This window comes from Littorina saxatilis, linkage group LG2, assembly GCF_037325665.1.
Source record: "Littorina saxatilis isolate snail1 linkage group LG2, US_GU_Lsax_2.0, whole genome shotgun sequence".
Lineage (NCBI taxonomy): Eukaryota > Metazoa > Mollusca > Gastropoda > Littorinimorpha > Littorinidae > Littorina > Littorina saxatilis.
The window spans coordinates 94,024,225-94,037,292 of NC_090246.1; the positions used below are offsets into that span (position 1 = coordinate 94,024,225).

General features: G+C 40.1%; 1 protein-coding gene across 1 annotated transcript in view; it reads right to left on the reverse strand.

Moving 5' to 3' along the window:
- The window catches only part of LOC138960213 (titin homolog), a 40,231-nt gene that overhangs the window by 14,827 nt on the left and 12,336 nt on the right, over nt 1–13,068 (reverse strand). Inside the window, exon 5 of the mRNA XM_070331995.1 lies at nt 12,577–12,619. Coding sequence (XP_070188096.1) covers nt 12,577–12,619 — 43 coding nt within the window. The remainder of the gene's footprint in view (nt 1–12,576; nt 12,620–13,068) is intronic.

The window sequence follows — 13,068 nt, forward strand, 5'->3', positions numbered from 1 at the left end:
TAATCACATCTTGTGACAAACATCATACTTGGTGATATTGTTCCTTATGATGTTTTTAATGATTTCAGATACAGAGCCACTTCAGAAATTGATTTTTTGTGTTTATGATAATGAATAAAAGGCTGCACCTACAGCAGACGATTTTCATACCAAAAGCCATCAGCAGTAAATATTTCCAACTCAGAAAATGTAAAATTCAATTGTTAACCATGCACCAGAAGTTGTCTGCAGATAATATATACATGAAATAAATATTATTATTGGTACTTTTGTGTTCTGTCATTTTGTTTTATATTTTTTAGAAAAGTATATATCCGCAGCATGAAAATTCAAGATGGCGGCCTCCGTAGAAATGCGTGTTTTGATTTGAGCGAAAACAACGTTTAGGAAGGTAAGTTTTCAAGATTACGCTTTCATTCACCAATTTCACGTCATTATAATCTTTATTTGTCCGGCCTCGGGTCTGTTTTTGATCACCTGAAGCGCTGGAATGCTGCACACTTTCAGATCTTGCTGTAACTGGATTGTCATCTAGATCTATCTGTTGATTGAATGAAAGGAAACCATGCTCGCCACCCACATGATTTTGGACAAGTTAAAAGAACTTTGAATAAAAGGCAAGGAGAACGAGATTGTTCAAGGCATGATAATTAGTCCTGCCTTTCATAAAAGACTTCCATAAGTCTCTAAAAGACCGAGGAGGGAGGGGTACTGACTTAGACTTAGAGTGAGTAGGCCACATGTACTAACTAGTAGGAGGGCCAGCTTGGGGAAAAAAACATTCCCTAGGTCTCTACGGTCTTGTGATCAAACTTTCAAAGATGATAGCTAAAACACAAAAGTATGCAATATGTGCTAATGAAATGAGAAATGAGTGGTTTTAAAAACAGTGGTACCTCTCTCTGAGTCTGAGTCTCAACACTGTTACAATTTTGGTTTGTTACTTTTTTTCTCTCAACCTTTTACTTATTTTAGGTTGACCTTGCATTGATGTGCATTTTCTTTTAACAGGATATATACAACTGAGGGTTACACCACACACCGGTTCCTGAGAACAAGAGTGCTGCGTGAATACATTATGAGCAATTCTGCTGGTGCCACACAAACGAGCTGATTTCACCATTACTATCAAGGTTGGTGTTAGGTAGCTCAACAGTTAGCATCTTTTTTTGATAATTAACTGGAACATGTGTGCACACATATGCGTAAGCTACCTCTATGAATTTGGTGGGTTTACCATACCATCACAAGGGTCAACATTCTGTAAGCGACTGTTAGAATTCTAGAGAATGTAGCGGCCAGCAAGATTTTGGAATCAGTTGGGTCACTGGAAAAAGTTTTTTGTATTGACCTTAAATAGTAAGAATTATACAAATAATTAAAATACAATTCTTGCATTTTATCTTTTGTGTGAAGGCTTTGGCTAACTCTCTGAGATAGTAAACATTATAATTTATTCAAATAAAATTGTTACTTTTCAGCTTTTGTGTGAAGGGTACCCCAGGTGGATTTTCTACACCATGGACACAGAGGAGGCCAGAAATCTAAGACAGTCTGCTTCTCATCCCAGCTGACATCCGTTTTTCTGCCTATGAAGTGTGCATCGCTATGGAAAAGGATTCAGCCATTTTTTGCTCACCACATTGCCAAAGCCATTGGCCTAGAGAAGTCACCCTGCCTGTCCATGTTTCACAGTTTTACAGACTGTGATACTGTGTTGTTCTTCAGTGGTATTCGGGGAACAGAAGGCTTGACAAGTATGGCATGCATTAGTAGACGTCACTCAATCTTTCCTCATGTTGTCTGCTCTTCTTTGATAGCTGAGTACTACTGACAGGTCAGTACAAGAGCTTTTTGTTGTACTTCTGCAGGACAAAACCAAACGTCTTGGGTGTGAACAGTGCTAGAAGGTACCTCTTCAGTCAAAAGCGCTGCCAAATTGACCAAAATACCCTTACAAGTAACGTGCTGCTGCAGGACATGAGTTTGAGAAGAGCCATCTACCAATTAGACTTCATCAGTAAATATACAATCAAGCAAACAACCCAACACCAATTGTGGGGCTGGCAGTCCAAGGCTGGAAAGTGGGAGTTATTTTGGACGAGCCTTCAAGAGGTATCCAGCATGTGCCGAGAACGCATGAAGTGTGGAAGTGCTGCACAACAAAACGCTGCAAATGCTGCAAAGAAGGACTGAAGAGCTCTGCTCTCTGCAGCTGTGCTTGCATGCCTGTGAAAATCAGCAATTAAACTGTGTAAAAATATTATTGCACCCATGTTCGTACCTCAACTCAAACATTCATTCCCGTGTCATTTTATTCAAACTATCTATGCCATTAATGGCACATTTTTAGATAAAAGAAAATTTAGTTACAGGGGTCACATGACCGCCGCCCAAATAAGGGTACCCTTGGCGTGACAAAGGGGATGTGACTACAACAAAAAGTCAAGAAAAATTCATGAGGCACAACTGGGAAACTGTTGCATACGAAGAGAAAGACAACTTGACTATCTATCCAGAACAGGATGAATACTTTTTAGTGTTATGCCATTATTCCTACTGATGTATGTGTTTATCTCATTAATAAGTTAGAGTTTTTGTATTGTTAATTGTGAGGGATACCCTACTAAAAGCCATGTATTTTAGCAATGACCAAGTTGATTGCTTCAAAACTTTCAGGAATGTATGTCTACATATGAGACGTAGTTCGAGTACTGTTTTGAATCTTCCAAAAAATGTTTTAATAACAGTCACAGGTTTTTTGACTTACATCAAAAAGATGTTTGACTTCGCATATATTATGATTGTTTCAAGTACTTTCACAGTTTACTTTGTGTATGGCCACTGGCGGAAATGTGCATGTCCTGTAAACGCATGAGAACGAAAGCAACGTTCAGACTTTGTTCTACCCACAGCAGTTATCGCTCAGTGCCTCTCAATATCACGCACGAAGGGGCATCGCTGTAGGACAGCAATCATCCAAAAGACGTTAATCAGGTTTACAGGACTAGCAAATTTACACTTATAGTCATAATGAAATGACACTGTGGCAGAATTTATATCAATCCTTTGTCTGTATGAGTGTATGCGTGCGAAGAAGAACAATTGATTTAATGTAAGCCGACAGGCATATGAATTGTAGTTCTGAAAGAATGCATTACATATGTAAATAAATGTTCTTTTTATAACGATACAAAAGTTGACCCAAAGTACGTCTTGTATATGATGCTGAAAGTTTAAAAGCAATCCACCAAGTCATTGCTGAAATGTAGTGCTTTCTGTTATGATACCCTTTCAAGTTTGACTTGGTGTTAGCTTTGAAGTTGATGTAGAAACCTCCGGTTTTTACCGCTCATGTGATCAAGAACAATGGCACACCACTATAGAAATATGGAAGATATGACAATAAAACACCTTGTTCTGAATAGATAATCAATTTGATGTTGCCAAGTTATGCCTATTATGCATTTTCGTTGACTTTTGAACTGATACCTTTCATTTTTATCAATTTGATTTTTGGGGGTACCCTTATTTAGGCGGTGGTCACATAACCCATGTAAATACAATCTTTTATATTAAGAGAGTTCCAGATAGCCAAGTTGTGTGCCCTTAATAGCATGGACAAATGGAATACAATAGCACAGGAATAAATGTTTTCGTTTTGGTACGAACATTTGTGCGACAGTTTCTTGCTGGCACAGGTTAGGTAAGCCAACGATTCTTTAAGCCTGCCACCCACCCCGTCCAACCAATCGCTGCACCATTGATCATGTATACATGTATTGTTATGTTTTAACAATTGTTTCTGTTAGTTTCTATTGCAAGAGAATGACTTGTAGCATCAAATACGCCTAAATACCTTTTTCACTGACGGCCATTTTTATATTTTTTTTAAACAACTGATTTTTAAATTTTTCTTGGTTGCTTTGTGTCAGGTTTTGTTAAGCACATAAAACCATACATTCATACCAAATTTGGTGTTTGTCACATGAAATGAAATATGCCTAACAAACCCGAACCATTTTTACTGGCGGCCATTTTGAATTTTGTTTGAAAACTACCGATTTTTTAATTTTTCGCGGTGGCTCTGTATCAGGTTTTGTTAAGCACATTAAACTATACATGTATGCCAAATTTGGTGTTTGTCACATGAAATGATTGATTTTGCAACGTACAAGCCCCACTATTACACGAAAGAGAACACACCAGGTTTTACAACAAAAACAATATTTTTTTTAAAAAGACGAGAGGTATAAGCTGCATTCGTTAGAGGGGTCGACTTGCCCTCCCTTCCCCTACTTAAGCGCCTTCTAGACAGCTCCGTCGCTTTCCTTGGTCTTCTTGAACCTCTCTTCGAAAGTGGCATATCTTCCGTCAAAAGCGAAAGAGAAAGCAAAACGACGCCATGGTAGGAATTATAACTTAGATTAGAATTTAGAATTTGAAATTGACTAGAAATCTTTTCCTTTATGTTTCCCTGCATCTTGTAACCCCCTTTTTGGCTCACGTAAGTGTAGCCTATGCGATGCTAACTTTTGTCTGTCTGTGCGTGCGTGCGTATGTATGTATGCATGTATGTCTGTGGTAGAAACTTTACATTTGAAGACGTCACAACATTTGAAGACGTCACATTATGACGTAAGAGGGTTAGACGTCACGCGAAGGAATTACTGAAAGTCTCGGTCATTGTTATTTTGAGCGGGCCGAGACTAGTTTTTTCTTCGAAATCGGCCATTCAGATCTAGATCTAGTGTCTCGCTTTCTTGCAGTGTCACCTATGCCGCTTACTGTGTGTGTGTGTGTGTGTGTGTGTGTGTGTGTGTGTGTGTGTGTGTGTGTGTGTATGTGTGACGAAGTGATTGAGTTTGTGTTACTGTTTGTCGATTTCTTACGTGAGCCTTGAAGGCTTCGCCTCTTGTTGGTTTTGTGCTGCTTTTACTTTTGCTTTCCTTTGTATTTGTTGTCCCGAAGAAGTCTCCATAGGCGAAAATTGGACTCTGTCCTTGTCTGACACGGCTGTCCTTGTGTTGGTGAGTACCGATTTGTTAACTTTTTAACTTAGAGAAAACAACAAAGAGTTTTGAGAATGAAGTTTGTCTCGGTGATTTTGTCATCCTGAGCAGTGGAAAATTACTTCTGGGGTTCAGAATAATGTGACTGGGTGAGACATGAAGCCTGTGCTGCGACTTCTGTCTTGTGTGTGGCGCACGTTAAATGTCAAAGCAGCACCGCCCTGATATCACCCTTCGTGGTGGACTGGGCGTTAAGCAAGCAAACAAACAAACAAACTTCTGGGGTCCCTGGCAGTCTGTAGTTTGACCCGACCTCATTTACATGATATACACACGTGTGAAGATATGGTTTAGTTATGACATGGTTGGTTTCCCTTACTTATGTAGAATAAAGTGCCGCTGCACACTCCTGAGAAACCAAAATGAGTCACGGTCGTATTTAACTGATTTATACTCATTGATAGCTTAAAGCCATATGTACTCGATGACTATACACGCTAATTGCTTTACCAACAGCTGGAGACATGCTAAATTAAGTTCCCTGCAAAATATTGTGGTCTAGGACCCCTTCAATGTTGAGATATGTTAATTTTCATTTTGATCTGGATCGTCCTATTTATAGATTTGCCAACAGAGGTAGCGTTGACGCAAGGGAAATAACTCCGCGTCTTTGTTTACATCCAAAGTTTTTGAGACTCTAAAACAAGCTGTAATGCATGTATATGGTCCGCGCATGGCGACATATCGTCATTACATGGTCTTATGGTGCGTTTGACATCGATTATGGGCAAACTACACTTTGTAAACACGGGAGCGCGTACATATGCCTTTAAGGCGATGTGAGGTACTAAAATTAAACTTGGAGAATACACGGAATAACCTAGTTTTCTGGGTAGTTATTGAAGTGACTTATACAAATGAATGAACAAATTGTGAAAATGAATGGCCACAGATTCCTGTTGCTATGGAAACAGCCACCATATTGGATTTTTAGAAAACGGTTTTACAGTGACATCATGCATAAGAAATGCATGATATTTGACACAAAGATACACAAGACTTTTATCTACAATCATGTAGATCGATTTTTTGACAAAAGACTATAATGATTTATAATAATTTTTGTAATAAGGATTAATGAATTTTTAACCGCGTATTCATGAATCCTTACTTCAACAAGAGGCGAAGCCTTCAAGGCTCACGTAAGAAATCGACAAACAGTAACACAAACTCAATCACTCCGTCACACACACACACACACACACACACACACACACACACACACACACACACACACACACACACACACACACACACACACACACACACACACACACAGAAAGAGCATAGGTGAAACTGTGCAAGAAAGCGAGACACTAGATCTAGATCTGTCTGTCTGCATGTTGCCTACTTACATGGACACGACTGCCAAATAGTCTCGGCCCGCTCAAAATAACAATCACCGAGACTTTCAGTAATTCCATCGCGTGACGTCTAACCCTCGTACGTCATAATGTGACGTCAATGTAATATGACGTCTTCAAATGTTAAAGTTTCTACCACAGACATACATACATACATACATACATACATACGCACGCACGCACGCACAGACAGACAAAAGTTAGCATCGCATAGGCTACACTTCGTGAGCCAAAAATGAGTATAAATTCAACTGTAGTCTTTTGTCACAAAATCGTTCTACATGATTGTAGATAAAAGTCTTGTGTATCTTTGTGCCAAATATTAAGCATTTCTAATGTATAATGTTGCTGTAAAACCGTTTCCTAGAAATCCAATATGGCGCTGTTTATGCCAGTTTCCATAGTGACGGCAATCTATGTCCTTTAGTTTTCGCAAAGTTTTCATTTTTTTTTATAAGTCACTGTTGAAGGATGAAAGAAAATATATTGTGAGTGGACGGATGCATGTTATTCAATAAAAGCCCCACAATGATGTGGTTGGCAAAAAACAAAACAAAAAACAAAACAAAAAACAAGTCACTTCAAGTTCAATAACTACGCAGAAAACTAAGTTACTCCATGTATTTTTCAAGTTTTATTTTGGTCATTTTAGTGCCGCTCATTGCCTTAATTAAAGGTATCTATAATGTTCACCGACACAAAAAACAATAGGTCAGTTTGACCTGGATGAAAACAAATATATATTGGTCAACATGTCCCGGCTGCAAAAGATATAGTTGTGTCAGAAGACATCCTACGTGTCAAAGTTGTCGGAAAATTGGACCAGTGTAACGATGTCAGCTTTCTGCCTCTGTCACCTTTCTGACTCGATATATATACTCGAGACTGAAATGTTGTTTCCTGGTCAAATCAAAGAAGTGACATTATTTAAGGGCGAAAAGCATGTCAGTTTCTTTCATGTAAAGAACAATGATTCAGATAGAAAATAAAAGAATGCGTGTAAATGGCCGAAGACTGAGGCCTTGGAACAACAATGTCTATAATGTACCTTTCCTTGCAGACCCTCTTGCGAAATACCAGAGATCTACCTGTCCAGGCATGTGGTACACATACGTAAGACCGTCCATCTTCATTGACGTATATATATATAATAAACACCTACTACCTGGTTATATTCTTTGCAGAGCGGGACTTTTGACGAATAAATGTTTTTATGAACACCAGTGAAAATCTGTGAAATTCGTTAATTAAAATAAGTTCTCACAATGCACACGATGTAGTCTGATGATGATTTTTGGTATTTGTTCAAGTGGAGGGATTTTCTTATCTGATATAAAAGCCTGGATGATCGAACTATTTTCAAGCGAAGAACCTTGCCTTTAAGCGAGAGAGTATACATGTCCGTAGAAGTAGTAGCGGTAACACCAGCAAGGGTACCAAGACAAAGAGATTGAATAGCTATGTGTAATGAAAATAGATGCGATATAATCAAAACGAATGATTGTACTTAAGGCCTCTTGACAGCTTTCAGACACACATTTCAGACTGATTATTGGGTCAGTCGGTGCAGCACAGGGTTTATGAAATGAAATTAACTGGCTGTGCGCGCGCGTGTGTGTGTGTGTGTGTGTGTGTGTGTGTGTGTGTGTGTGTGTGTGTGTGTGTGTGTGTGTGTGTGTGTGTGTAACTCGTGTGTGTGTGTGTGTGTGTGTGTGTAACGCGCGCGCGCGCGCGTGTGTGTGTGTGTGTGTGTGTGTGTGTGTGTGTGTGTTTGTGTGTCTGTGTGTGTGTCTGTGTGTGAGTATGTATATGAGTGCATGCCTGTGTGCGACATTAGTTTGCTTTGTGTTGTGATGTTCAAGTTTTGTACTGACCCAAATAACAACAGTTAATCGTTTTGTTTATCTGCTGAGTGTTCTATTCAGTTTATTGAAATACTAAAGTGACGACAAACAGTGTATTATTGATTAAGACTGAGACGGTTTGTTCATAAATGTCATCATGGGCAGGTCGCCTAAGGGCAAAACCAATGGTCTCCTCTTTGCTGTTTTGCTTTGCTCTGGTTAATGTGACCTTCAACAAAATCTAGACCATAACTATTGATAACATACGTCATTCAAATATCAAACGGCTGCTGATCTTGTTTATGCGATACTGCAGAGGAAAGGAAAAAAACAAGAGATAGAGTAATCTTGATTTTGCGTCTCTTTGAGCAAGAGCTTCACAGAACCCGACCAGCATGTCATGTTTTAATTAACGTCGATTTTTCCAGCTAGAAAAACCAAGCACCGAGAAGATATCTTATGGTGAACAAGGACTGGGTGGCCGAGTGGTAACGCACTTGCGCTCGGAAGCGAGAGGTTGCGAGTTCGACCCTGGGTCAAGGCGTTAGCAATTTTCTCCCCCCTTTCCTAACCTAGGTGGTGGGTTCAAGTGCTAGTCTTTCGGATGAGACGAAAACCCGAGGTCCCTTCGTGTACACTACATTGGGGTGTGCACGTTAAAGATCCCACGATTGACAAAAGGGTCTTTCCTGGCAAAATTGTATAGGCATAGATAAAAAAATGTCCACCAAAATACCCGTGTGACTTGGAATAATAGGCCGTGAAAAGTAGGATATGCGCCGAAATGGCTGCGATCTGCTGGTCGATGTGAGTGCGTGATGTATTGTGTAAAAAATTCCATCTCACACGGCATAAATAGATCCCTGCGCCTTGAGTCCGAGTCTGGAGATACGCGCGCGATATGACTTCATATAATAATAACAACAATTTTGTTTTTGTTTATTCCATTTCTTTCTTATCAAATTGCTTTTTCTGCCTGTGGTTGCGAAGATACGGAAGGCTCGAAAGGTCACAGTTATTGTGAAATAAGGTTTCATTGTCTGGTTTTCTGTTTTATCATTTTGTTATTGTTGTTCCGCCTCTGATTTGTTTTCGTTCATTCAAACCATCGGTGTAAGCACGTTCAATACTGGCTATTCTGCTTTTAAACAACTACTTATGTTTGTTTTTTCAAACATATTTGTCCCTTTTTATTTCATTTCATTTACTCTATTATCACAATGCTGGGAACCGCCCTGATATGGCCCTTCGTGGTCGGCAGGGCGTTAAGCAAACAAACAAACAAACAAACAATGCTGGGAAATTCGGGTCGCTTCCTCCAAGTGGAAAGCTAGCAGCAACAAGAGTGGCGCTACCCAGGTGTGTGCATGTTTAGGTGTAATCAGCCACCTGCACTTATGGCACAATGACCGAGGTCTTTTACGTGCCACCGTGATGACACGGGGGTGGGACATGGATACCCGATCCCCCCCGTTAACACCAGACAAGCGGAAACCCACGGGAAAAGCTTTGCGAGGCTTTTCTTTTCATCACTATCACAGTATCAGTGGAAGGCACAGTTCATCTTTTGAAACCGGTGTAGGATCCGGTCCGGTCCCCCCTCTGAAGTAGTCCCCCGGGGGACCAATTCGTGGCAAAAACTGCTCTATAATGGTCCCCCCTTAGACATCCAGCCTCGTTTTTCTTAGGCATTCAAGCCATTTTCAATCTATATCTTCGTCCGGTATTATGTAGTGCACAGACAGCAATCTCTTTGTTTGACTATAGTTTGCAGAAAATAAAATAGATCTGATTTATAATGCCGTTCAACAGAAAAATCACATGAAATAAAATGAATAATAAATAAATACTGATAAGAAGAAATGAAACCAGTCTCTGATTCTTTTGCTTTCTTTTCTCTGAAATTGCTGGTAACATTACTAACATTGTAACAAGAAAAACGAGGCTGGATGTCTAAGGGGGGACCATTATAGAGCAGTTTTTGCCACGAATTGGTCCCCCGGGGGACTACTTCAGAGGGGGGACCGGACCGGATCCTACACCGGTTTTGCTCGCATTCTCAGGATGTGCCCATCAGGCGTTGACATGGGATTAGACCAGCCCTCCACGTGGACTCATACCAATAATCAACATCCCGACTGCTTCCGGTGCGGAGTGGGACATTTTGTCATGAATGAATTTCACAGATTGATACACAATGCGTAATGTCAGTTAGAAAATTGTGACCCTCCACGACGGAATGAGTCGCATGTCACCTTTGCATGATTTTCATATTTTTACATTTTCCTACAGAGTTTTTAATGCTCTATCCAGTGGTGAAAACCGTTTTTAGAAAAGAGCGAAAACTGTTTGAGTTATAAGCCTGTGACTTAGGTTATCCTCACACTGTTACCAGACACTCCCCGGACTTTTATTAAGTCTAGCGCAGAACCGCACGAGATGACATGCGACTCATTTCGTGGTGGAGGGTCACAATTAGTTAATAAAACACACAAATCCACACTGTCTAGAAAGCACCCTTGTTAATTTTGGGTATATAATAATGATGTCTAAGCGGACGGAGGATCTTATCCCATGTGGCATGTAAAAGCCTGGCAAGACCTGAGATGGTCAGCCGAATCGTTTACACGGTAAGGAAAGAGGTCTGTGTATGATCATAGACCAAATAGCCAAATGGTCTATGGTATATATGATACAAGATTTACAGCGACAAGTGCATGCATGGCCACTGAATCAAGGACTTGACATTGAAACCTGCAATCCTTTTTCTTTACGTGCACTGTCATCGCAAACGCCTGATTATCTCCGATAAGACACATGCAGGCCTTGTCAGCTGGGGTAGTTTTTTTTTCTGGCAGAAAACTGCTGACAGACACATTTAGTTCTATGTCCTGATGTGCTTTGACATGCTCAGAAGCATGACAAAGACGTAATGATTATTTCAAGGACCAGCGGACTAAACAGTATTTTCTAAATATGTGCTAAGAGGGGCAAAAATTGTGTTGGGGCAGGTGTACTGTGCATGTTATTTGTAGCAGAGTATCCTTGAATGTGATGGGGTGGGTTTTTTTCGAAGACATTTTCGCCACACGAAGAATGTGAATTTGTGTAGAGGTGAAGATGGTGTGTATGACTATGACACACGTGCAATACTACCAATACAGAGAGCCTAGAGTGTCAAGGAGCTTGATATGTACATTAAGAATATCATGAGCTCCCAAAACGAGAGAGAGAGAGAGAGAGAGAGAGAGAGAGAGAGAGAGAGAGAGAGAGAGAGAGCGAGCGAGCGAGCGAGAGAGAGAGAGAGCGAGAGAGAGAGAGAGAGAGAGAGAGAGAGAGAGAGAGAGAGAGAGAGAAAGACAGAACAGAAAGAGAGAGAAAGAGAGAGAGAGAGGTGTGAGAGAGAGAGAGAGAGAGAGAGAGAGAGAGATGATGATGATGATGATGGAACTTTATTTTTCAAGGATAGAGGTTTAAGGCGACGCCTTTTCTTACAACCGGTCCTTACTTCTAATACAAATATCTAATAAATGATAAACAAGTAAAGCAACATGACAAATAAACAAAGTAAACGAACGAACCAGCAAACAATCGACAAGTAAGCAAACAAGCAAATAAACATAAACAATAAAATGGCAAAGTAAGCAACATACAAATCGAAAGCGAAACATGCAACATGTTAACACATGTAAAGTGATCGACGGTAAATTTTACACGATACCAACGTTTACACTAATGCTAATAATGATTATATGGTGTAAATGATAATGATGATGATGATGATGATGATGATGATGATGATGATGATGAAGTGATGATGGAAAATCGCAACATAAATTCCACATAATACATATAATAAAGAACATATTTGTGTAATTCATAAAGCTTTGCCAATTGTTGACAGCTACTTGCACGTGTTAATTAACTTTTTCACGACATAGCACCATAAAATCAAATGCATACTATGCAAGTAATTATAAATACAAACTGGTAGCAATCGAACATGATTGTAGAAATAGTGTAACAAAAATATGTTCAGAATATACAATGCACAGCATATCTTTGACGTAATACTAAGTGTGGTAAGTCAAAAGGCGTTAAACTACTTAGACATTAAGTGGTTTTTAACACATTTTTTAAAACGTTTTAATGACTTTAAGTGCTTAAAGGATGATGGAAGTGAATTCCAGGGAGAGAGAGAGAGACAGGCAGACAGACAGACAGAGACGGAGAGTATGATAGAGACTGAGACAGACAGAGAGGCAGACAGAAAGCGACAGAGAGGGAGGTACTTACGTGTGCAGGATATCATACCCAACAGCGTTTACACGTTCTTCCTCTGCAAAGCAACGTAGGAAAGTAACATTAATTTGACACAACCACAACGGACAAGTTCTAACATATATCTCTCCCCATATTAATAGTTTTTTTCCCATTCTAATCCACTGCCTTGTTCACAATTTAGGAAATGATTTCAACTTCGATCTAAAAAGTTAAGGCTGTACGGTGTACCAAAAAGCCGCAACCACTTTTTTTGTGGGGGGGGGGGGGGGGGGGGGGGAGAGGGAGGGGGAGCACAAACTTGAATACTGTTTCAACAAGGGTTGACCATGACGGGTCAACACGCCGCCATGTGGTGAAACGGGGTGGGACATGGATACAGTCAAACAGTTGACCCGTGTCCGTCCCTGGCCGGATTCCAAACCGCCCGCGACCTTAAGTCACGCAAAACTGTTTCAAACCATATTCAGAGAGAGAGAGAGCGTTTGAGAGAGAGAGAGAGAGAGA